Source organism: Ammospiza nelsoni, chromosome 5, assembly GCF_027579445.1.
Source record: "Ammospiza nelsoni isolate bAmmNel1 chromosome 5, bAmmNel1.pri, whole genome shotgun sequence".
NCBI lineage: Eukaryota > Metazoa > Chordata > Aves > Passeriformes > Passerellidae > Ammospiza > Ammospiza nelsoni.
The window spans coordinates 3,922,161-3,947,936 of NC_080637.1; the positions used below are offsets into that span (position 1 = coordinate 3,922,161).

A 25,776-nucleotide genomic window follows, 5' to 3' on the forward strand; every position below is an offset into this window, starting at 1 on the left:
TCTCATCTATTTTCCAATTCTATCTTTGTGTACATAAATATTGAGATGATGTAGAAGATAAAGGACTCCAAATTTCCTGTTACCAACAGTGGAATGGACCCCACTACAGCAGGTACAGTCACTGGGCTGCACTCACTGCCAGTTACAGAAGAGCTAAAATTACATTTACTTCCTGTATTTCACCAGCTCTGCTTGTGCTGTGATGGAGCAGAGATAAAATTTCTGTGTAAGCAAGGAAGGTAGAAAAGCTTCCTGAGCTCTGCACTGAGACCTCTGCTGGCCTCACACCACAAGACACATTTTGAGCCACACACTGATGATGATGTGGTGGCTGCAGGTGATGTGGCATCCCTGGAGTGCGGGAGCAGGTAAGGTCCCAGCTGGGATCTCTAATGTGGGTTTTATATGTCCAAGGTACAAATATAACTACAAAAGGAAGAGCAGTTCAACTGCCAGGACCCCCTCTTTGGAGTTGTGTTGTCAGACAGGGAATTCTGGTGACACCTTTGTACTGCAAGAGTGTCTTGTAGTAACTGGGCAAAGTTGTCTTTCAGCACAGGCTGCAAAGAGCGTGGTGGGTGCAGAACAGAGCTTGGTTTTCTCTTCTGAATGCTGAGGAGCTGTGAGACCAACCCAGCTCCTCTTGGAGGTCTTTGCAGGAGTGCTGGAATCAGGGCTGTCATTGACAGGTGACTCCCACTCATCCTGATCTGGTGGATGCCAACAAGTAGGAATCCATACATCCACCAGGTGAGGCAGCAAGACTGAGAAAGGAGCACTTGGGACTCCCAAAACCTGAGCTGAAGCAGGTGGTGCTGGAGGTCAGGCCCAGATGTTTGCTGGTGCCATGGTCCTGCAGCAGTGCTGTGATCCCACAGGGCTCCAGAACAGGATGGAGCCTTCAGCAAACAAATAACCAAACCTGTCAAGCCCCATCTACTGTGATGGTATTCACAGGGGTCCGAGGATGAGGGAAGAGATGAGGATCTGACTCCATGTTTCAGAAGGCTGATTTATTATTTTATGATATATATTATATTAAAACTATACTAAAAGAATAGAAGAAAGGATTTCATCAGAAGGCTAGCTATGCTAAGAATAGGAAAAGAAGGAATGATAACAAAAGCTTGTGGGTCGGACAGAGAGTCCAAGCCAGCTGACTGTGATTGGCCATTAATTAGAAACAACCACATGAGACCAATCACAGATCCACCTGTTGCATTCCACAGCAACAGATAGCCATTGTTTACATTTTGTTCCTGAGGCCTCTCAGCTTCTCAGGAGGAAAAATCCTAAGGAAAGGATTTTTCATAAAACATGTCTGTGACAATCTACTATGCCATAAAATGAATATTTCATGGAGGAGGGGAGAGAAAGAAAGAGAAATAAGGTGGAAATGGAGGTGCCAGGTTCAGCTAAGGCAGAGGAGCATCTCTGTGGGTACCTGGGCTCATTTCTGTATGGGTGCTTTCAGCCCTCCCAGGCTGATATCTCTCAATCACTGTCACCACAGGAAAGCGTTTGCTGCTTCCCACGTCACTCTTCACACCCCCAGGCACAGCTGGGACACACAGTGAGCACATTTGTGGTGCATTGTACCCACCTCCCCCTCTCCCTACCCCCATCCCCAGTGGGTTTGTGGGGTTTTCAAGCTGGAGGTGCCTCACAGAGAGAAGCAGGTGCTGCTTCTTGTGGTTTGCATCAAAAGCTTCACACTAAACCTCACGCTGTGCCTGCTTTAGCAGTTACTCAAGCAGCTCCTTCACAAGTCATGCTTGTGGTTCTATGGGACCACAGCTGGAGTGCAGAGAGCCCTCCTTCTGATCACAGAGGTGTTAAAACCTGTTTCTCTTCAGTGACTTAACCACAAGAGGTGAGCCAGCACCCTCCTCCCTTGGTCTGTGCTCTTGGGTTGTCCCTGAATTGGAGTCAAGACCAAAATGCTCTTCCACTGCAAAGCGAACATCCCTAAAACTCTTCCAGGGATACTGCCAGTCTTCAAATGCTTAGAAATGCAGTTTCTAGTCTGGATGAGGCTGGCCAGACTCCATCAGAGTCATGGACACACTCAGGCCCTCATGTGAATTGGCTCACCCTCATCTGGGTGTCAAAGGACCATGTCCTAAGTCACCCTCTTTTAATAAATACCTCTGCACATCTCCTTTGCAACCCCTCAGAGATACCAGACCCCACTGAGAGCTGTGTCACCTTCTGGTAGTGAAAAGGAACATTTCACTCTCTTCCTGGGTACCTTTGCACAGCACCAAATCCTTGGTCTAGATGTTGCCCTGTGGAGTAGTAGTTGTTCAAGTGCTTGCTGCTGATGTGTATTTATGGATCAAAATTCCCCTGGAGAATGTTTCCCAGACAGCACAGAGCCATTTTAATAGCTTTTCTAAACACCTCTGTTCTTTGTCCCTATTGAATCACTTCAATGCCCATTTCCCAATTATACACAACATTTTATTAAACTGTACAAACAGCACTGGCAGTTAAAAAATTCATGTCAACTGTTCTAATTAAACATGATGACCAGCTCCACAAACTGTGAGAACAGCTGCCCCCTCCTGCATTTCACACAGCACAAACAAGGATTTCATCAGAGTCACTGGACTGAAACCTCTCTCAGGGTGTTCTGCTCTTCTTGTTGACTTCAAGCCTTGCTCCTGCTGGATTCTGTGCCTGCAGCCACTGCCAGTGATATCCCAGCACTGCCTGCAAGGCTGCACTCATCCTGTTGGGAGCTCCAAATTGACAGCCTGGACCAGCAGAACCAGGAAGGCACCTCTGAAAGGGAACCAGATTTTGGGATAACTCACCTGCCAGAGCTTTTATTTTCCATGGGCTGGAGGCTGATGCAACAAAGCTCCAAATGTATGTTCTTCAAATAAATTCCAACACCAGCCTGAGAGACTGGCTAAGCCCAAGTTGATACAAAATCTTCTTTTTAGACTCTGACTTGATTTTGACGCAGCTTTTCATGGGTATCTCAGTGACAAGTGGTTTCACGCATCTCCAACCTCAGAAAACAGTGCACCTTTATTTAAAAGGATCCCATGATGAAAGGATCATGGAAAAGACATTTTTTTAAACCCACCCACATTCCCACAGACTGGATAGAACACACAGCAAAATGTCACAAGGTGTGGGTGAGGACCACCCTCACCTGAGGTGTCTCCTGCCCTGTGACCATTGTGTGCAGCTCATTGACCTGTGAGCTGGGACATCATTTACAGAAATAAGTAAATCAGCCTTTGCAGGACCAGTTAGCACCTTTAAACTTAAATACCCCAATTCTGGGAGTGCAAGGCCACATTTGCAATGCTTAAACAATGGTTTGAGGAAATGTTGCCTTTTTCTCATGTGGTTTTAGGGTAAAATGTCAGAAAGCCCCATTGAGATCTTGCCCTGAGTCTGGTGTGTCAGAAGACACTTAAAGCTTTAGAACAGGGTTCTTGAAACATTCTACAACTTCCCATCCTTCCTGCTCAGTCACTAAGTGTAAACCTCTGGTTTTCTGTACCAATCTTGGCACTCTCTTTGGTAATGATCCATTGAGATGTGGAATGGACACCTGAAAAAAGTCTCTTTGTCCCATGGAGAAAAACTGAATCCTAACACGTGTGAACAGCATTTCTAAAGGATGTAGGGAGCAAATTTCTTTCTTCAAAGCTGTGCACACTTTGGCAATTCTGCACATGTACAAGTGGAGGTTACCAAAGCATCCAACCTGAGTCTTCCCTGATACCCTCAGGCCTTGAGCAAACCACTTTTCCTTCAGAAGAAGGTGGGTCTGAGTCAGAGTTGCAGAAATGGGCACTGACATCACCAGAATGCTTAAATATATTAATATTTTCTTACAGAGAAACCTGTTGACTGAGTGTACAATAGTGGGGAACAGGTTTTGGCACCTCCTCATTTTCAAACGATTTCTACTTCAAGAACATTAGGAAGAGAGAGAAGAGAGACCAAAAGATACCACAAAGAAACTTTATCATCAATGAAGAGTGGGCTGGCATCTGCCATGGACTGGAGAAAGTCAGAAGCCTCCAGGCATGGTACAAACTTTCGCTGAGGTGCTTTCTTTCTGGAGGGTTCTTGATAAAAACAACCATGCACAGTCTTCAGCTGACAAAGTGCTACTCAAATCATTACAGAGAATTCCTTCAGTAAGGCAGATCTCAGGAAAATATTTTCTCCATTTTAGGGTTCACAAAAGAGAAGTTGCTGAACATATTTTGGTCCATGCTGTTAATCAGTGCTCTGTCAGCACAGGACAGTCTGGGTTTTTCATTTAGGAATTCCTTGTCGAAGTTGCTACAGTCACTTGGAGATTTCTTCAAGAAAAGAAAAAAAAAAAAAAAGTTAAACCACTAATAGTCAGATCTTTATTACCATGGTACTGGCTCTGTCAGGCTCCTTCCTATGGGCTCAGCTCAACCTTCAGCTGGGAGCCAGTAAATATAAATATTGTAAAGGAGGCATTGAGCCTGTGATCCAGGAATTCTGCCAGGCAGGGATGTTACAGCTTTGTAACATGGCAGACTGAACTCACCAATTGCATAACAGTTGTGGAAGACTGTAAAATGAAAATATGATGTGCTTGTCAAATAAATTCTATTATTGTTATTTACAGGACTTTAATAATTTAACAAGACTGTTATTAATAGTCAGGATTATTCTGATGTAGCCAAACACTTGGTTTCTGAGCTGTTTTACCTTCAGCAGTACAATGAAAGGCAATCCCTTCAGAATGGGCTGCAGTTCTGAGGTGAAGGGAAGGTGTTACCCTGCTGTAGTAACTGGGAAAGCAGTGAGTAATTTATGGTTTCCCAGGTGTGGGTGTGCCAGACCTGGGCTCGCAGCCACCACCAAGCAGTGCTGTGAGGATCAGCCAGTAGAAATACACGGTTTAGAAGACCTGAGATGGGTGGAAGTGAAAGAAGATCCATCCTTACCACTCTTGGTTTGAAAGGAGGCTCCATCCTTCTCTCTTCCAAAGCCTCCCAGTTGATTTCCCTGAAGAAGGCGTGCTGGCGGATGTTCCCTCTCGCCCCCAGCCTCCTCTCGGGCTCTCTTACAAAAAGCTGGAATGTTGATCCCATAGGTTAAATTCTCTGATGATAATACAGGCATAAAGCAGGGCGGAATGTGTAATTATCCAGAGAGGAGGCCATAATTGAGAAAATGTTAGGATTTTCTTTTCCTAAACAAGGAAGTTTACTGATTGGTATTTAGATGATTCTTACCTCTAATCCTGACAGATTACACCAGTACAGGGTGTTTGGGCAGAAAGATGGAAGCATGTGCCCCAAAAAGAGATGTTCAACATCTCAGACTCATGTAACCCTTAGTTTGAAGTATTTTTCCCAGGAGTTAATGAGCTTTTCTCATTAAAACCTTAGGGATTGCTCTGCAAATAAACTGATCTCTGCAGGTGTCTGTGAGGAGATATCAGGAGAAGGAATACACCCAAATCTCCTTATGGGAGAGGTGTGGTACAGGAAAGACAATGACTAAACTACATCTGTTCCTCTCTACAACAGCTGAGGATAAACAAATTGAAGACAAAGCAATAATTCTGGCAGAAAGGCTTTCATTTGATGGGTGTTGACTCTTACCTTCACCAGAATGTCCTTTGCATCCTTGTCCAGCCAGCGAGGGTAGAAGGGGTTGTCCATGCGGATGGACTGGAAAAGCTCCTCCTCATCTTGGCCATGGAAAGGGGATTGGCCAATGAGCATCTCATACAGGAGGACACCAAAGGACCACCAGTCCACAGAGGTGTTGTACTTCTGCCCCAGCAGTATCTGCCCAGAAAGAGGAGACACAAAGGCAGAAATCAAATGTCTGACATGAGTTTTTCAGCTTCAGGAGGGCAGGCAGACCATGGCCTTGCCACAGCTGCTCTGTCAGAGGTGCTTCCCCCTGCCTGCAGCAGGAGCCAGAATTCTGCCACTGGAAATTTGGAGCCACACCTGGGTGCCAAAACAGTCCCTGGCACTACAGACAACAAGCTGCATGTAATTCTTACATTACTTGAACAAATCCTTGGCTACCAATGAGATCTCAAATGTAAAAGATGAGACGAGTCATCTTTAGCCTGCTCTCCAAGGGTTCAAATCAGGCTTGTGAAGTCCAAGAAGACAAATGGTCAGGAATCAGCATCTTGGGATTGATTCCAGTGACACAAGCTGAGTTTTAAATTACAAATGTGGCAGCTTAAAGGTACTTGGGGACTATCAGTCACTTAAAAGAGTGTGACTCTACCCCAGCAACATCTTCCCCAGGAAAAACATGAAAGGGGTTGCTGGTCTGTCCTCTTGAGACGTCTTTAAATGGAGGAATGGGAATTTGTCCTCAGTCAGTCCCTTGGTTTGTTCACCAAGTTCTCAAACTTCCTCTCTGGAGAAGCAAAATTAATCTCACCTGCTTTTAGGTATCTGTTGTGGAGATATCTAGAGCTGGACCACTTATCACTAGCTCCTTTTATAGCCAAGGAAGGGAATTCATCCAGTTTTAAGCATCTAATTAAATATCTACCTGCTGTAAAATACAACCCCTGTGTGTCTCCTTTGGTTCTCAAAGAGCCTCAAAAACCTGCTCATATATAGATTTTTACATTGCAGATATCTAAAGGTTCACGTGATGACTGTGGTGCGTAGGACTCTTATCAGAATTTTAGAGCTGTAGAGGGGAAAATTTAATTTTGAGCCACAATCTTTACTCTTGAGCCCACATCTTGGTTGCAGTGGGATGCTCTACGCTCCATCTGTCTCCAGAAGGGGAGATGCCAAAGGGACAAAAAATAGATTTGAATATATGCTGTAATATATACAATGAGCTGTACTATATACAGTATGCTGTAATATATACAATTCTACTCAGAGCCAAAAAAAATAAAAATCACCAAGACCCCTTAATATATTTTTTTCTGGATCACTTACAAACAAAATCATCCCAACCTTTCCTTCTGAAAAGATAAATTATTTTTATAAGGCTTTATCTTTAAAAGTCTTAAGTATCTGGAAATTGAAATTGAAGTGTTTTATGGCACTCAGAAATAAAAGGGTTTATTTTGTTTGAAATTCTCTGGGACAAAAATAAACTCATTAATTTAATTTCAGGCTGTCTTTTTTCTGGTCAGATTTTTTTGAAAAGAAAAAAAATTGCTTGTCTACTGACCCATACCCCCCTTATTTGCATAGCTGTGGCCAAGGTGCTGGGTCTGTAAAAATTTACAGCAGTGAAATACTGACAGAGTCCAGTGCTCCTGCCTGTGGCAGGAGAGATGATCCATAAACTCCAGAAGTGCTTTCAATTTGGAGATAAAATGTTTTATAGGCACTCATTGAATCCCTAAAATAAACATAGCGTAGAAATAAAACTCTGAGCTACTTCAGTTTTTCTCTTTTCTATAAAATAAAATCACATATAATGGATCAACTCTTGGCTTTTGTTTTTTAGGAGCAAAAAATAGCATTTTTTTTTCTTAAATAAAGGCATACTGAAGTGGAATAAAAGACAATTGCAGCTTGATTGCAGAGCACACTTACACCCATTCTTAGGCAATAGAAATCCAATTGATTTGAAGAGACCCTTGAGCCAGCAGTGGTGTAACCTCAGCCAGACTCGAGCCCTTAGTGCACAGTGAAGGACCAATGAATTACAGCAGAGGGAAAAAATACCCTAAAGGTTTTGACAACTCTTTGGAAAATACCAATATCCATCATGAAAACATGAAAATTACAAAATGGGATCTTGAAAGGTAAATAAATGGATTTCAGACCAATGTCAGACATGATGCATGGATGACTTGTAGGTTTTTCTCTGAGCTAAAAAAATATTTTCTGTGGCCACCTGATTAGTCAAAGCCACTCTATAGTAGGATCAATCATTGTGTGAAGCCATCAAGTTAAGGAAACTTTCTCTTTTCTGGAGACATCTAGTCCAAAACACCTAAATTTTCTAGCTTAAATAAAGAACAAGCTTATGTCTGGGTAAAAATTGAAATAAGGGAAAGGGCACAGTCAGCATTCCTCAGGCTGTGTCTGTCCCTCAATTTCAGGACCTCTTGGAGTTTCTTCTGCCATGGTCCAAAAAGAATTTCCATCGAGCATTCTCTTCCTTGGTTTAAGCCAAGTTCCACTTGCACCAAAAAATGAATTAGCCACAAAAAATATAAGCAATGACAAACAGTAACACAGATTGAGCCACGCTGAAATCCAGTTTCTGGCCTGGAACTGCTCCTAACCAGGTTATTGCTCGTTGTAACCTCCACCACTGCACAGCAGTCATGTCTGGAGATGTTCCCTGTCCCACAGCGTTCCCTGTGCCCCACACCTACCTCAGGGGCAATATAGTCGGGAGTGCCACAGAAAGTGCTTGTCTTTGCATCTCCAAACATGTTCTCCTTGCACATCCCAAAGTCGGCAATTTTGATGTGCCCCTCGTTGTCCAGGAGGACATTGTCCAGCTTCAAGTCTCTGTGGAGGAAGAGAAGAAAACAATTTCTTCAAAGTGTGAAGCACACAAGTTATTTCAGCAGGTTACACTTATTACACTCATTCTCTGCCTCTGTGTATTGCCTCCATGCTGGAAATACAAAGGAAGGCTGAGGGACAAATGAGGAACTGCTCTCTTGGGCTTCAGCATTCCCCTCCTGCATTTCTCTTGTTGCAGCACTGATTTATCTGATTTATCTGCTGGAGAGGACACAGAATCATGGAATCACAGAGTGGTTTGACTTGGAAGGGACCTTAAAGATTCCCCAGTTCCAATCCCCTGCCATGGGCAGGGACAGCTTCCACTATCCCATATTGCTCCAAACCCCATCCAACCTGGCCTTGGATACTTCCAAGGATCACATCACCCAAGACATCTTCTAAAAGCTGTTTCCTTCAAGGATGCACAATAATGAAGCTAAGAAGGGTTTTGTGCCAGCTGGTGCTTCTTCCCTAACACAGTCTGGAGAATGAGAGCAGGTAATTCTCACTCTCTCCTCCCCTGGGAATCTCAATATTTTCTCTGAAGCTGCTGCCAGATCTCCCTTGTAGTGCAGACTCTACAAATGCCACAAGAGGTAAGGACTCACAAGCCCTGCAGAGGGTCAGAATAACCCCAGAATAATCCCAGAATAACCTCAGAATAATCCCAGAATAATCTTAGAGTTCCCACCACTGCTGGGCTGCACCATCTGAACCCCAGGATTTAGAAAGCCTTTCACACTCAGCTGCCAGGCTGCTGTCTCAGTTTTCAGGCTCTCAGCTACTCTGGGAAACAAAGAGCCCAGAGAGAGGAAGAAAACAGAAATGGACAGAGAAGGAAATAAAAGCAAACGAGCTGATGAATCATGACCCTTGGTGGAGAACAAAGAGGTGCTCAAGTGGGAACTAACTGTGAAAGGAGAGAAAAACTTGTAAAGCAGAAAAAGCAGAAAGAAAGGAAGAGTGGCATGGATTCCATGCTAATTTTCTTAAATCTTTCCTAAAGGTTTTGTTTTGATTTGAGATAGTGACCCAGGTAAAATGTTTGGATCAGTGATGCTGCACTCAGCTGGGGATGTGGGTAGAATTTGGTTCACTTGGTCTTTGAGCACAGACATTCCTGCACTGCCTGGTTTGTGCTGGCAATCACTGCTCCTTCTCCCAAAGCACCCAGACACATTTGTGTGTCTTAATATATATATTTAAAAAATTATTATATATTAATATAATATATAAAAATAATAAATAAAAATAACAATTACACCCACATCTGAGGGTGCAATTGTTATTATTCACAGTAATTCAGGGCCTACACATATTTTGGCCAACAGGCCAAGTTGGATGGGAGCTGATCCTGTGGATGTCATCCCTGCCCATGGTGAGGGGGCTGGTGATCTTCAGGGCTCCTTCCAACCCAAACCACGCTGTGAATCTGTGATTCTGTGATTTTCCACATTTCAGGCAAGAGGCCCAACAACAAGGCTACTGCAGGGACGCCCTCCCTCTGACAACTGCTTTACAATGTGGGGTTTTTCAGAAATGTCCCTCAAAGAAAGTAATTTTCAGTGCTTGATGCTCCTGGGATAATGGCCTGCAATTGCAGGGAAGGTGATTCTTCAGAATCTCTCTGTGCAAAGCTCCTTGTCCTGCTTGGGCCAGGTCCCCATCAGGGTGGGGGACACTGCAGTGTTTACACACTAAATTGTTGTGTGCTGCAAGAATATGGCCCCAGACAAAATGGGAGTCATCAATCAAAGAGAAATAAAGAGAAAACTGAGAAACATTTGCCTTCCAAGTGGCAGACACTCATGTTGTCACAATTTCCAGCTGGAATGACTTATTTTAGTTACAACGTTGAGATCAATCTCGGGCTGCCAGCACTGCTTTTATTCATCTAGTAGATTGAAGCAAAACAAAAAAACCCATCACCTACAGTTCCCTTTCATTATTTTGATGAGTCTTAAACTCATTGGCTCCAGGGACTGGAGTTTCTGCCAAAAAACACCTCGGCTCATTCGTTAAAATTTAAGGCAATGTTTCCAAACGTGGGTGCATGAGACAGAACAGCTGGATTCATTATTCTTACAACATCACAAGAGATGCAGCTTCAAAAATTATTTCTATTCACTTTCCTAAGTGCTTAGTTTGCTCTGACAGAGATACTGATGACTCTGTGTTCTCAGCTGACCTTGTTGTCATTGTTTTCAGTGAAAAAGGGAAAAGAGAGTAGGACTGGTTAAATCTTTTCTCTCAATGCTTGATACCCAAAGCAATATCACCAACTTCTGGGAATGAGATATTTCTTCCTATCCACATGTTACCCAGTGCCCAGATGTGCCAATTTTCCCTCAATTCCCAAGGTTCCAGACTCTAAGCACCCCTCTCCTTTCAGGAGGAAATGGGTCCCAAACCCCAGCACAGCACTGGCACAGTGATTCCAAGTAAAAATGTGAATTATAAATAAAATGTCAGCATTAGGAGCTCTGCCATAAAGTCACCACGTCCTGCAGATATTTTTAATCAGATTTTCTGAGAAGACTGACTAAAAATAACAGACATGGCCAAGTGATTTGTGCACTTCAGAAAATTTTTCCCTTCACTCATGGAGAATAGTAATTAGAGACAGAAAAGTTGCTGAGGCCCCAGAGATCATCTTAGCTTAATGCCACTGATATTGATCTCATGTTTATGCAATCACCATCACTGGTCAATAAAGTCTATAAATGGCTCCCACATGAGTACTAATAAGAATCAAAACTCGTGTTTTAAAGGGAGAATGGATTGTGAGCAAGTCATCCACTTTCAGCATTTGCTCTAATGTTCATGCTACATGACAAACACTGAAATAAGCTCATTTTGGGCTCTGCAAACATCATTGCTGTAGGGAGCTTGCTCATTTATTTGTGACAAGTTATTTGTTTTCTGCTTTTAAAGAAGGCTGCAATGTAATAACTGAATTTTGCCATGAGGTTGAGCTTAACCAGAGCTCCCCAGAAATTCAGTTCCTCCTTTTGGCCATGGGAAATCAGACTGTGGCCTAATTTCTGGTAGAACTGGACATTTCCCATACACATTTTAACACAGGCTTGATGAACCTAAAAATGCCCTCTGCTCTCTGCTTATTACAAGAAGAACTTAACAGACAACTCAGATTCATGATGATGAGATGAATCCCATCTCCCCACTGTGCACAAAATTAATCCAAAATTAAGATATATCACTGTCTCACTGATTTTGTTACTAGGGTTGAGCTTGTCACCACTGTCCCAAGGTAACCAGCACAGCAGATGTACCAAATTTCTTGTTTCTGACTCAACCCTAATATACCTTGATATGTTGAAAGCTTAAACCAGGTGCCTGCACTGGGTGCTGTGTGAATGGCTCTGTGTAAATGCAAAATGTAAAAACTAAATCCCAATAAATCCATTTGTTTTACTGTTAACTGAAATAGAAGTGGGTTCTGAAAGAAGGATCAAAACTGCCTTTTCTACAGTCTTCAAAATAAAGCACCCAAACTATGTAGAAGGGAAATGTGCAGGGAATTGCAATGCCAGTAAGTACAGCCAAGGAACAGCCTCTCTGCTGCCATTGCAGGAAAAAGCAAAAAAGGTTTAGCATTTAGCATATTAATTACACTAAAGAGTAAAATTACCTGTATATGATGCCCTTGGAGTGGAGGAACTGGAGCCCACAAATGATTTCAGCAGCATAAAACCTGAATGACAGAAGGCACAGGTCAGAACAGGAGCTTCTTCCCAAAGGTTTTTTCAATTAGACCCAAAAAGAGAAAAACCTTGTCCCCACAAGAGCCAAAATTTCTTTAGGTTCCAGAAGGTTTGGAGTGTCTCCAGAAGGCTTGGGGTGACTGTGTTTTCCTGATGGGTGATGTGAGATTCCCAAAAGCAGGGGGAATCTGAGATGGGGAGCACAGACAGACTCCCTGCCCAGATTTACGACCTGCTTTTCAAAGAATCCTGGAATTCTGGAATTATTTAGCCTGGAAAACCCCTCTATCATTGAGTCCAGCCATTAACCCAGCACTGCCAAAACCACCACTAAAAAACCACATCCCCAAGTGCCACATCCACATTTTTTGAACACTTCCAGGGACAGTGATCCCACCACTTCCCTGGACAGCCTGTTCCAATGACTGAGTACACTTTCAGTAAAGAAATTGTTTTCTGGTTTTGAAAGCTTATCCATAATATGGGCTATCCAGCAGGCTGGTGGCCTTTCTCTGGAGTTGTTTTTTGAGCTCGAAGTCATTGTTCTCAGCACATCTTGACCCAAAGGTCAAAGAGGCCATCATTGTGAAGAATGAAAGTGCTGTCCCAGAAGTGAATGAAACCACAGGATCATATCCCACTCCAGTGTGGCACAGCTCTGCTCCCTCAGTCTTCAATGCATTGGCCCTTAACTCTGGATGTTCAAATTCATTTGAAAAATATCACCAAACACTGATTTAAAAGATGGTGTGGGTTTTTTATTATTAAATTATTAAATAAACGTAATTCCTATAGTGGTTTCAATGTTGACTTTCAAAATACCTTTTGCTTGCAGAAGGATCAAAAGCACCTTTCATATATTCTAATTCTTCTATTTGCTTTAATCAAAGCTAAATACATATTTAATTCTCTGCTGGTATATTAATTTTTTGTTTAAATTTACCTTTTGTGCTTTTGATAGGTTTTCACCCCACCCCCTTGAACTTTAAGTGGGGAAAAAAGGGAAAATCCCATTACTTCTGACAAACAACAGCTTCACCTCTGACCACTGGGCTGGGAACCTCAGCTTCAGCAGGTCCTGCAGCTTGGCTACAGGGTGTTGAAAAGCAGCAAGGTCATGTCTGAGTGAAACCAAGACTAAAAGTCTTCTGTGGGAGGGAGAAGAGGATGGGAAGTGACTCACTCCAGTCCCTCCCTGAGCTGGGAGAATGTCCTGTATGGGTCTGTTGAGTTTGGGGACAGCTGGGACAGAGAGGCTTCCAGCACAAGCATCATCCCCACTTTTCAGCTGGGCAAGGTGGAGAGAGGTGAAATAATCTGCCCAAGATTTCCTCTGCAGGGCAGGGGCAGAGCAGGGAATAAAATCAGGCCCAAAGGCAATGGTAAATGTCTTACGTTGCTCTGGGGAGGTCGAACTTGTGGCAGCTCTGGATGTGGAACATGAGGTCTCCTCCATTGAGGTATTCCATCACAAAAAAGAGGTTTTCCTAGAGAATGAGACAAGGAGATAATAAATAATAAATAATAAAATCAAACTGCTCAGAAAGCACTCAAAAAGAGGAAGGAAAGTGTTACTGTGAGGGTTTTGGAAAGAAAACAGCTTTTTTTTTAGATTCCTCATTTCTCCTCTTGGTTCCCTAAGCCCAAACTCACATTCCCTGCTGTGATTTCTATAAACACCACTAGCAAACACTGCAAAGCCCCTTCATAACCAGCTGGGGCCGTGGATTTTTACCAGCAGAGCTCCAGGCTCACAGAAAGGGGTCAGTGACTTTACAGTGCCCGTACAGCAGAAGGACAGATGGACAAGCTTCTAGTGGAAAAGGCAAAAATCACTCCCAGCTCTCCTCTGGTCCCCATCCCAGTTCAGTACCCATCCAGAGGAGTCACTTCAAGCTGGTGTCACCTGCATTCCTGCACAGCTTCTGTGGAGGCACCTGGGGCTGACTCTCTCAAGTCATCAGAGACACCAGCCAGACACAGCCATTTGTTCCAAGCACATGCTTGATTTTAAGCCTGAAAGCTGCTGTATGTAACTTGCTGGTGGGGAAAGTAATGAATTAATCATGTTTCTAGATACCCATTGAGCATGGTCGAGTTGTTGTCCCCAGTTACAAGAAACCATCAGTTGTTCAACCAGGGCAGTGAAAAACTCTCCTCCTGGCACACAGAAATGATGGAATCTCTCTATATATAATGAGCAGAACTGATCACTGAGGTTTCTTTTCCAATCCTTGATACAGAATCATGGAATCACTGCATGGTTTGGGTGGGAAGGGACCTTAAAGACCCCTAAGGTTCCAACCCCCTGCCCTGGGCAGGGACACCTCCCACTAGACCAGGTTGCTCATGTCCATGACACTGATCCACTCACAGCTGCAAGAGCCAAAACTCACCACCAGAACCCTGCAGAAGCTGGTTTGGATTGATGCCTTCCACTCTGAATTGTCTCTACAAAGCAGAAAGGGCACCTTTTTCTGAAGGAACGGATCTGCACACTGAGCTATGGTCCCAGTTTAAACTTCTGTTTTGGGAATCTCACCTTTTGTGCATAAGTGCAGGAACAAAACAAAATGGATGTGGTATTTTTCCCCCTCAAAGCCTCTCTCTGTTCTGTACACACCTGAAGTCAGTCATCTCTAGGCTATGCTATAAAGTTTATGAATATCTTCCTTGTGTTGCCTATTGCCCATTACATTTTTTCTGGGGGGGAAATAGAGTTATTTTCACTTATATTTTTAACAGTTGAAGGTTTTTATCCATAAAAAGTATCTCTGGCAGCAAGCCAAGAGCTGGCTATGTTCAAAAATCACAAAAGTGCTTGTTCCTTTCAAACAACAGCTGTCTGCTCTAATTTGTGCAATTTCTTTAGCCAGATCCTCTTAATTACAGCACTCTAATTTAAATGGACTCACTGGAAACCCCACCTGTTATCCAACAAGCTCAAAGCCAGATCTGGCCTCCTGGGGAAAGAATACAAATTCCATCACTCAACCAAATGGGTGCAGGTTTTCAGTGTTTCTTGCACCTGCAGGGGGCTGTGCACATAAATGAGTTTCAGCAAGCAAAAAAGGCCAGAGGAAGGTGGGAAATTTAGTGAAGAAATGTATAAATGCTGGAAGCAATGTGAGCTCAGGAAAATACATGAACAGATGCTCTTTGGGAAGGTGCACAGGGAGGTGATGGGGTTTAGCCAACAACACACCAGCAACCATGTGTGTCCTGCTGGGACTGAAGAAACCTCATGGGGCTTGAAATGGGCCAGACTCAGCTTTAGGGGTCTGGGAAGGAAAAAAAACCCTCAGTTCCCCTGTAAAGTCCACTGATTTTGGCTACATCTCATCACACATCTCTAATTGTAGCCTGAAATCCTTGTTTATCCAGTAGAATGAGCAGTCATGCTCTGCTTGTTCATGGATTGAGCAACATCTGATGTACTTGTTTAAATGAACCCAGGGACTCTGACTTGAAACTGGAGATTCTGGCAGCATCCTTGAGGGAAGAAAAGGTGGAGCAACCCCTCAGAATAATTTACATCCACATATACAAACCCTGTTGCTCCTTAAGTCATGGAGCTGGAGAATACAAACTTTACTCAGGAATGTTTGGTACTGAAGTTTATGATATATCAGGTGCTATAGAAAACTCTATTGAAAAGACAGACAGGATCACTCTGACTTTCCTGCTCTTGGAAGGGGTTTGGAAGTTCCCCTTGTTTCTTAAGAAGTGCAGATTCCTGGAACAGCTCGTGGAAGAGAACTGGTTGAGATCAGCCCTACGTCATTGTAAGTGGTGAGGTGTAACCAAGAAAGGCCAAGTGCAACAACTTGCTGCAGTCAGCTTCCTAGGTCTGAGATCTGCAGAGCACATTAAATATGGGAAGTGGCAAAACCTGTTGTAGAAACCACCAAAAATTCAAGAGAGAGCTGAGGTCAAAGGGTCGGAGTGGCGGGGGGGACGTTCTTGCACACAGGCTCCACTTCACTGCCCCTTGTCCTGGGAAAGTTGGCTGATGGCTCCTGCCTGTCCTGGGAGGCTCTGGAGCCTGTCAGCACTTGGAGCAGGCAAGGGGGTTTTATCTGGTTGAAAATGTCCCTGCTCACTGCAGGGCAGCTGGACTAGATGACGTTTAAAGGTCCTTTCTAGCCCAAACCACTCCCTGATTCTCAAGGCTCTGCCATGCCCTTATCCCCTGCAGCGGTCCTGTGTCACAGACATATTTTATGAAAAATCCTTTTGTTAGGATCCTTTCTCCTGAGAAGCTGAGAGGCTTCAGAAACTAAATGTAAACAATGGTTATCTGCTGCTGTGGAATGCAACAGGTGCATCTGTGATTGATCTCATGTGGTTGTTTTTAATTAATGGCCAATCGCAGTCCAGCTGTCCCAGACTCTCTGGTCAGTCACAAGATTTTATTATCATTCCATTCCATTCCATTCCATTCCATTCCATTCCAGCTTTCTGATGAAATCCTTTCTTCTATTCTTTAAGTATAGTTTTAATATCTCATTTTCTTTTAACATTAATATATATCATAAAATAATAAATCAGCCTTCTGAAACATGAAAGATTCTCCTCTCTTCCCATGTTGGAGTTGCCTGCAAATTCAGCAGTCCTGCCTGTGGATGTTGAGCAAACAACAGGAATGTTGTTGCTCAATGTGAGACCCACACAGCTCTGCAGAAGGCTTGGAAAGAGTGTCCTGTTCCTCTGTCCTGCAGGCAGGTGACAGACAGAGTGCTGACCACCTGTGGGAGCATCCCTGGGTAGCAAATGCTCAAGCTAAACTTCTGGTCATGGTTCTGGACTCACACAACAGAAAAAGTTTGGTGCCATGACAGACCTCATGACCATCTTTTGTGACCACAGAGCTCAAGGAGGATTGTAAAGGCCCTTCCTTCACTCAGAGATGGACACTGCACCAGGGTAGTTATAAAATCATAGAAATTCTGAGCTGGAAGGGACCAACAAGGATCATCACAGTCCAACTCCTGGCCACAGGACACCCCTGAGAATCACACCAGGTGCCTGGGAGCATTGTCCAAACACTTCCTGATGTATTTAACACCAGAATATCTGTAGGGGGATAGAATATAAGAAAATAAAGATAGTGTAGAAAGTAATCTCACCCCTAAGGAGCTGCAGCTGGGCCAATTATCAAAGATCAGGAACAGGCCTGACTTTAACAGGCCACAGCTGTAAGCAATGAGCAGAAGATGCTATAAAAGAGTGGGGTGGCTGGGTAAGAAGGGACCTGGAGTCAGTTGAGGGCTTTGTGAAGGAGAAAGAGTCAGTGCTGGGAGGAGCTGCCCATGAGAAACACCAAGAAGGTTTGGAACTTTTGTGACAGGAGACAACAGTATGGAACCCCCGCAATAAGATGACAATAAATATCCATATATCAGTGTTCCAGATTGCAATGCAAGATGTATTCTACTGCCATCTGTATGACAGATTACCTTTGTCAAGTGGGCAGTTTGCCTTATCTCTCTCTGAGTGCTCACAATCACTCCTCCCTTGGGAGGGGACATCTGCTGATAACAGCTATTGAATGTCACTGCATGGCTGATAAGAACTACAGCTTCCCACTGGGAGATGTGTGCCCAGAGGGAGGAGCCAAGCATTCCTACCTGGATATAATCTAGAGATTCTGGAACACCAGCACAGCTTCTCCACTGGATTCCCCAGAGGAACAGCAGCTGCCTCTCCCACTGGATCTTCAGAGGAAGAATACATCCTTCTCTACAAATCCCCCTTGCTCCAACAGAACCACCTCTGACACTGCAGGAGGGCTGCAGGCACAATTCCAATGGGACTGCTGCCAACACCCTGACCCACAGGGTGTCAGGTTGGGTTCTGACTCTGTCAGTGTTGTTCTAGTGTACTGCATTGTTTATTTTATTCTTTTATTTTTCCTTTCCTATTAAAGAACTGTTATTTCCTGCTTCCATATTTTTGCCCGAAAGTCCTTTAAATTAAAATTTCTAGCAATTTGGAGGGGGGGGGGGGGGGAGGGTTTACGTTCTCAACTTCAGTCAGGGGAGGCTTCTGCCTTCCTTAGCAGACTCCTGTCTTTCCAAACCAAGACAATCAGCCATTCTCTACTTCTAGGCCATCTCCCATCTCTCTCCATTGCAGCACTGGGAACAGGACAAACCCTTCTGTGGGAGGGTGAAGTGCTGCTCCTGCAGCAGACAGAGCCCTACAACATGAGGTTGTACAACACACAGACATGGCAGCAGTGTCCTGCACAGCATAGCACAGCTCCTGCACACAAAATAACACTGCTCCCCAGTCCTGCCAGTGCTGAAAGCCTGGATTGCTGCAGGAACTCACTTCCCTGCCCTTTCAATCCCTCAGTGCCTGTGCTGAGCTCCTCCCCACAGAGCCACCTGCTCCCTCTCCAGGGCATGGCAGGGATGGGGTTAAACCAACCTGCTCTGCTGCACTGCTGGGAGAATGAATAGGCACTATCAGAGATGCTTTCAACTTTATAAACAATGAGTATAAAGCAGGCAGCATTTAAATGGATCTTTTGAAGGTACATCCTTTAATAGGCTCTTAAAGTCCTTTAACCAGCTGGAAGCCCTCCAGAGCACTTTTCTGCAGAGATTTTCAGATTTTTGTTTTCTTTGCATTTTGAAAGCACTTGCATACATACAAATACACAATTTAACACCATTTACCGAGGAGCAAAAATTCTTCTTCCCAGGGATTCCAGGAGGATGGATGTCAGAATAATTAATGCTGCAGGACAGTGTGGATTTACCTGTGTTTAGATCAGTTACCCTAACAAATGCCTCCATGTGGAGAGGGCTCTAGATCAATCCTGCTGCATTCCCATTGAACTAGGCTGTCCCTAGATAAGGGAAAGGCTGGACATGATGCAATTCCTGCAGCTGGCTCTGCTCTCACCTTTTCATGCAGCTCAGCACAGCCTGGATGCTGATGCTGATCCACACCTTGGATCTGTTTTATTTCATGGGAAAGCTGGCAGCCAAAAGCTTCTCCAGCCTTTTCCACCACATCACTGAGTGCTGCAATCCCTTGAGAGCATCCCATCCAGTGGGAAAGAGGGCAGTGCAGTCCTCTCTGTGTCCACTGTCACAAGGAACAGTTAACACAGGGTTACTCCTTCACCTCCACTGGAATTTGCACCAGAGCAATCCAAGCTTTAATTCTGTTTTTTTGGTTTAAATATTTTTCCCCACCCTCTTGTGTAATATCAGCCAGTCTTCTGGAGATGGCAGCATTTCTTACAGCTGCCCAATAATCCAACCCAGCCTTTTCTCTCAGTGTTTATTCCTTGTTCTAATCCTTGCACTCTCAGCATTCCTGGCTGTTCGAGCTGCTCATTTGGGATGCTCAGCATGATGTGCCCATCTGCTTGGTACAAAGCACAGGAATATATTTATACATATAAATATATATTTATACACATAAATAAAATACATTTGCAGAGAGGAAGGTGCAGACTTGGCTTCCACTCGAGCTCTGAGATCCCAAGACCTTTCCTCACACTCAGAGCAGACAGAGCCCATCACTCACTGATAAACTGAGGCACCAGCAGCCCAGGTCTTGCAAGAGAAGTGGTTCTCCCTATCAGTGTCCAGCAGAATCTTGGAGAGAGACTGATTTCCTCAAGGCTACAGAAAGATTTGTCTGAAGTTTTGTGGATTAAAAAAAAAAAATAAAATCACTAGACCAAAAACGAAACAAAAACTAGCCAAATCCATGAAACGTAAATATTTTAGCCGTTGAAAAACAGAAAAAAATTTAAATGCTTTTATTTTAGGAAGTAATTTTTTTTCAGGATAAAGTGCAGCTAGACTACAGATTTTTAGAAATCTCAGGCAAAGCTGACTGCATTTTGGGCTGCTTTTCCTCAGGCTGGACAATGGGGAGGCAATGACAATATGTGTATTGAATATGGCATTCATCTTTTACTTTAAAAAACCCCACTTCTGAGCTATCCTCCTCTTTTCCTGGCCAATTCCTTCCCCCAGTTCACATCACATGGGCTGACATCACCTAGAAGTATCTTACAAAAACTTCACATATTTGATATTTTAATTACAGCTGCTCACACCTCCTCTGGCACAACCCTGTAGAAATCCCAAAGCTCTGCTGAGGCGTTGCTATTTCTGCTAAACCACGTTGAAATTTTGGCCAGGATCCAACAAGACCTTGCCAGCTTTCCTGCCTGTTGGTTGCAAGAGGCAAAATCCTCAGAGCTTTCCTAAAATTTCCCATCAGCTGCTTCAAATTTGGCCTTGAATCAGATTTTTTTCCAAGCACAAAGTACTCAGAATACTACAGGGATGGACAGATATTTCCAAGAAAAAGTAGGAGGATGGAGCTAGGGATGTTCAGGAGGTCCCTGGCACCACAAGGCAGAGGAGCTGAACATGCCAAGGGTGTGAAATGCCCCCATGCCAACCCCATGCTCTGATTCAGGGCAAAGAAATCAGCCCTGCCCCTCAAGAGGCAGTCAGAGAGAGAAGAAAACTGAAATCATGCTTGGAAAAAAAAAATAATTTCAGGAATTTAAGTAACCTCTGAGGAGATATTCTAATGAAAAATCTGAAAATACCCATGGAAAACAAAGAATTTTCAAATTATGACCACACTTCTTTTACAATTCTTTTCTCCTTCTTGCCGGTGTAAGAGATTTTTCAGTCAGTATTAAGCACACAAGGGCAACAGAGGATGAGAAAAAGGCTCACCACCAGGAAAAAAACACGTAATACAACACTAAGCAGAAAATAAACATTTCTGTAATATTTTCTTTTAAATTGCAGTAACCATTACTTCTCTTTTGGGTTGAGATAATCTTCTCTGATGCTATTTTGTGCTGCAAGTCAAAATGCCTCAAGATTTAATTTGCATTTAGGTAAAGGGTGTTAATAAAACTTGGTCAATGAGGTAAAGAAACAGAAATAAAAGTGACTTTCAAAAAGGGGAAGCCTATTTTTATGGCAGAAGATCAGTGAAATGCAAAAAAGAATAAAACATAAGCTCTGGGATGCCTAGTCATTATTTTGGCATTACTGATTTTGGGATTTCACAGAATTATAAATATATTTTTCCTCCTCTTTAACATAACAGCATCCCTTTAAATCTAGTACAGCAGAATAGCAGAATAGCTCTTTGAGCTTATTGTTAAAATTCAGAGTATGTAATTATGCCAGCTGAGTATCTGGATACAAAGATGACTGCAGTAAAATAAAACAGAAAATTTCAAAAAAAGATTGGACAAAAAAAACCCACGCAAACACTGTGGGCTTGTATTTATTCTCATGCAATAAAACAAGAAAAGTATTCAGAGTTTTGAAAGCATCGATCATTCAGACTCCAAAAACCTGTCTGAAGGGCCATCCAGATTTATGTAATTGAGCAGTCACTCATTACCTGGGTGGAGGTGAGGAAGAAACTCATTCCAGAGCTCAGAGAGCTGCCAACAGATTAAAGGACTTTTTCCCCCTCTGGAAACATGTGGACTATTGAGGTCCTTGCTTTGGTGCAGGAATATTCCTGGTTTTACTGTCCTTTGCAGAGACACAGCACCTGGAGCAGCTCAGGAAGCCAAAGCATGAGGCATTCAGAAAGGCATTGGCACATGTGTTTCTGTTTACTTATCTATCCAGTGAAACTCCAAGAAACAAAAAAATGTCATATTTTCAATATTAAAATCCATAGAGGGACTCTACACAGCAGTGCTGTGGCTTCTGCCCATGGCAGGGGGATGGGAATAGGTGATTTTTAAGGTCCCTTCCAACCCAAACCATTCCATGATCCTAAAACTATTGCCATAAAAGACATTCTGACAGCCACAGTGCTTTGAGCCCTGGAGGACCATCCAAGGTTGTCACAGCTCCCAGCTCTGGGTGACTTTCCTGCCCTGAGTGATCTCTGCTGGCTTGCAAAGGTCAGGGGAGAAAATACAGGGGAGAAAATCAACCAGAGCCCAGAGCAGCTTTGGCCTGGGCAGCCCCATCCCAGCTCCTGTCTGTGGAGCCAAGATGGGGAGATCACACAGAGATAAAGAGGCAGGGATGGCTTGGGATGAGATGGATGGGAATTCTTTCTCCATGACAGGAGGGCAATTCTGTGCTGCTGCCCTGAAGTGCTGAAAAAAAATCATCTGGCTTTTTGAGCCTGGCACCCATGAATTTTTCAGGCACTCATTGCTTTTCCATCCTTCAGTTTTTCCCCTTAAACAGTCAGTAAATCCCACCTGGATCCTGACACCACCCCATTTGGCCTCTCCTCTTTTTGCTGTGGTCTCATGAGGGGACACTTGCATGCCTGCACTGCCTGAACCCAGACTCCAGAATGTCCCTGCTGCACCATCCTGACCCTGACCTACTGTCACAGACATGTTTCATGAAAAATCCTTTCCTTAGGGTTTTTTCTCCTGAGAAGCTGGGAGGCCTAAGGAACAAAATGTAAACAATGGTTATCTGCTGCTGTGGAATGCAACAGGTGCATCTGGGATTGGTCTCATGTGGTTGTTTCTAATTAATGGCCAATCACAGCCCAGCGATCTGGACTTTCTTGGACAGTCACACGCCTTTGTCATCATTCTTTTTCTATTCTTAGCTAGCCTTCTGATGAAATCTTTTCTTCTATTCTTTTAGTATAGTTTTAATATAATATATATCATAAAATATTAAATCAGCCTTCTGAAACATGGAGTTTTTTAGTATAGTTTTAATATAATATATTATTTTAGTATAGTTTTAGTATACTACTATTCTTTTAGTATAGTTTTATACTAGTGTGTATATATATATACTATTATAAAAGTATATAGTATAGTATATATATAATATTTTTAATATATATAGTACTAGTATATATATAGTATATAGTATATAGTATATAGTATATAGTATATAGTATATAGTACTAGTATATATATATACTAGTATATATATGTATATAGTATATAATACTAGTATATATATATATACACTAGTATATATATACTATATATAGTATATAACTATTATTTTAGTATAGTTTTAATATAATATATATAATAAAATAATAAATCAGCCTTCTGAAACATTATCATCTCTTCCCTCATCCTAAGACTTTTATGAACATCATCACAACCTACAGCTCCCAGACCAGGCTGGAGCACAGACAGCATGGCTCTGCTGCTGGCTTCAGTCAGCATCCCTCTGGAGATATAGGCAGCAATCCCTGGAGTAAAATCTCCCTCATAGAGCTGTGACTGCTGTCAATTTTTTCTCTCTTCAATTAAATCTTGATCTTCTTTGCTTTTGGAGTTGTGGCATTTATATTTTCCTCTGAAAACCAGCCCTCCTCAAGTAGGGAGTTAAAAGGATTCATTCCCAGCACACATTATCCCCACTCTCAGTCCCAAAGGGGTTAAACATGAATGCCTGGGCTCAATGCCTACAGCACCTACAGCAGTTCCCAGATGTTCCCTGTTATAAATTTAACCTGTCTTTAAACAGGTGCCACATCCACAGATGACTGGGATGTAGCACAGAGGTTGTATTTGTTTCTCGTGAGCCTGCAGAAGAACCTCCCACTGGTCAGATCCTAACCTTACACTGAGCAAGGCCTTGTGCCACCAAACCCTGGGGCTGAGCAGGGACTGGGAGCATCCAAACAAACCCCTGAACAAGCAGCCATGAGACAGTGCTGCTCTGAAATTGAGCTAAGAGATATCAACCATCTCTCAGGAATGGTTTGAGTAGGCTGGACAAAGACAAACCCTCAAACTTCCATGGTTACTTTCTATGCCTTGTGTGTGCTTTGGTGTTAAGGCTATTGGTGGTGCCTCTGGGAAGCTGAGCAGTTGTTGGCATGTAGGACCATGGAAATATGTGGATTACTTAAATGTCACTTCAGTTTTGGTTTGGAGTCACAAGCAAGGTTTCAGGAGCTCTGAGCTGCAGAACCACCAGTGTCTGATGCCATTTAACAATAACTGGAGGCAAAGAAGTGAATGACAGCATGTTTATCCTCCAAAACCAGGGTTTCTTGAGTTGGCTTTGATCCAGGCTAGCTGCAGCACAATGCTCCATGGTCCAAGAGGTTCAGATAACTCCATGAGGAGTCAGTGTCATCCTTACCCTGGCTGTGGCCTTGGCACATCCTTGGCCCAGGGTACCAGATGCAGATTTTAACAGCAGATTTTACCTCAATGACTCTTGGATGCCATAATCCTCAAATACACCATCCCATCCCCAGACTGATGTGGGAAAAGTAGATTAAATTTCTGGAGCTATTTTCTGAGTGCTTAATCTGAAGATCCCTTCCCTGAGCACCACTTCATGTCCCAGGTGGACCCCAGCAGGCTGAAGCCCTTCACCAAGCATCTGTATTTCAGTAAAGCATTCTCAGCCTGTGGAAGAAGGTGGCAGATGCTTGTCTCACCTTGGTCTGGAACGTGCAGAAGACATGAGTGAGGAATGGGTGCTCCCAAGCCAAGGAGAGGACTCTCTTCTCCACCATCGTGCACTCAACGTCATCGTCCATCAGCACCACGTCCTTCTTCAGGGCCTTCACAGCAAAATACTGGTCTGTGCTCTTCAGCTCGGCCAGGAACACCTGGAATGGAAACAGCTGCTCAGAGAGAGGGATTATCTTCTCTCAGAACAGCCATGTGAGGGTGGGAACTGAGCTCCTGGGAATTCACTGGGGTACACCTTAAAAACCTCGATGCTTAAGGCCCCATTCTGCCATTAAGGACTTTGAGTTTGCTCCCCACACCCAGAATAGTTTTATGAAGTTGAGCCCTGGAGAAGGATGTGAAAATCTTGGCAATTACAGGAGAAGGGTACATGCCTGGATGGAAAGGACATGCCAGAGAGCCAAACACCTCTGATAACAGAAACCATCCCCATGCAAATGCTCCTCAGATACATTTCCTGTTTTCTGACTTCAAATAATAAAACACAGAATAATGCTTTGTCAGCATTTGAAATGCAAATACCCTGCACCAGCTCTTAAGCAGGTGGAAAATGATGTCCACCAGTAGCTGGACTGGTTTTATATCAGATGTCTTTCCCTCCTTCCTCTCAGTTTTCAGGTCTGAGCACACAGGCTGGGTCCCTGGTTCTTCTCTGAGAATGGGAAAACACCTCCCAGAGGAGTTACAACCTCTGTCTATTTTTATAGGCAGGGAAAATTAAACCCAGAGCAGCAGAGAAGGGTTTCTAGAGACCACAGAGCAAAGAGGTCTCTCCTGGAAGGCAGTGACAGTCCTGATCTTCACACTAACAGCCTGCTGACCCTGTTTCTATAGACTGAATAAATGTGTAAGATTTATTTAAAGACCTCTTCAAAGAGGTCTTTGAAGTTCTCTGCCAGACACTATTTACTGAGTAAGCTCAGACACGTTTTAGCCCCGACAAAAGTTTTATTTATCCTTTTGGCTACTGCTGCATTTCACTTTGTGGCACCAGACAGAGAGTAGAGCCTCCCTCTGTCTCTGCACTGAATGACCAGAAATGCTCACAGTGCTGATGCTGCAGGCTCCCTTTTTACCCTCATGTTTGTGCTGGGCACTGCTCTCCTGGGGA

The 25,776-nt window shown here is 43.5% G+C and overlaps 1 protein-coding gene across 2 annotated transcripts in view; it reads right to left on the reverse strand.

Annotated features, from left to right (window-relative positions):
- Positions 1-2,441: 2,441 nt before the first annotated feature.
- Positions 2,442-25,776, reverse strand: part of PRKCQ (protein kinase C theta) — a 39,851-nt gene continuing 16,516 nt past the window's right edge. For both annotated transcript variants that reach the window (XM_059472643.1, XM_059472644.1), the window contains exons 12-18: positions 24,629-24,802; positions 13,607-13,698; positions 12,139-12,201; positions 8,348-8,486; positions 5,622-5,810; positions 4,959-5,087; positions 2,442-4,337 (exon numbers count right to left, since the gene is read on the reverse strand). In XM_059472643.1, the coding sequence (XP_059328626.1) occupies positions 4,182-4,337; positions 4,959-5,087; positions 5,622-5,810; positions 8,348-8,486; positions 12,139-12,201; positions 13,607-13,698; positions 24,629-24,802 (942 nt within the window). In that variant the 3' untranslated portion in view covers positions 2,442-4,181. The remainder of the gene's footprint in view (positions 4,338-4,958; positions 5,088-5,621; positions 5,811-8,347; positions 8,487-12,138; positions 12,202-13,606; positions 13,699-24,628; positions 24,803-25,776) is intronic.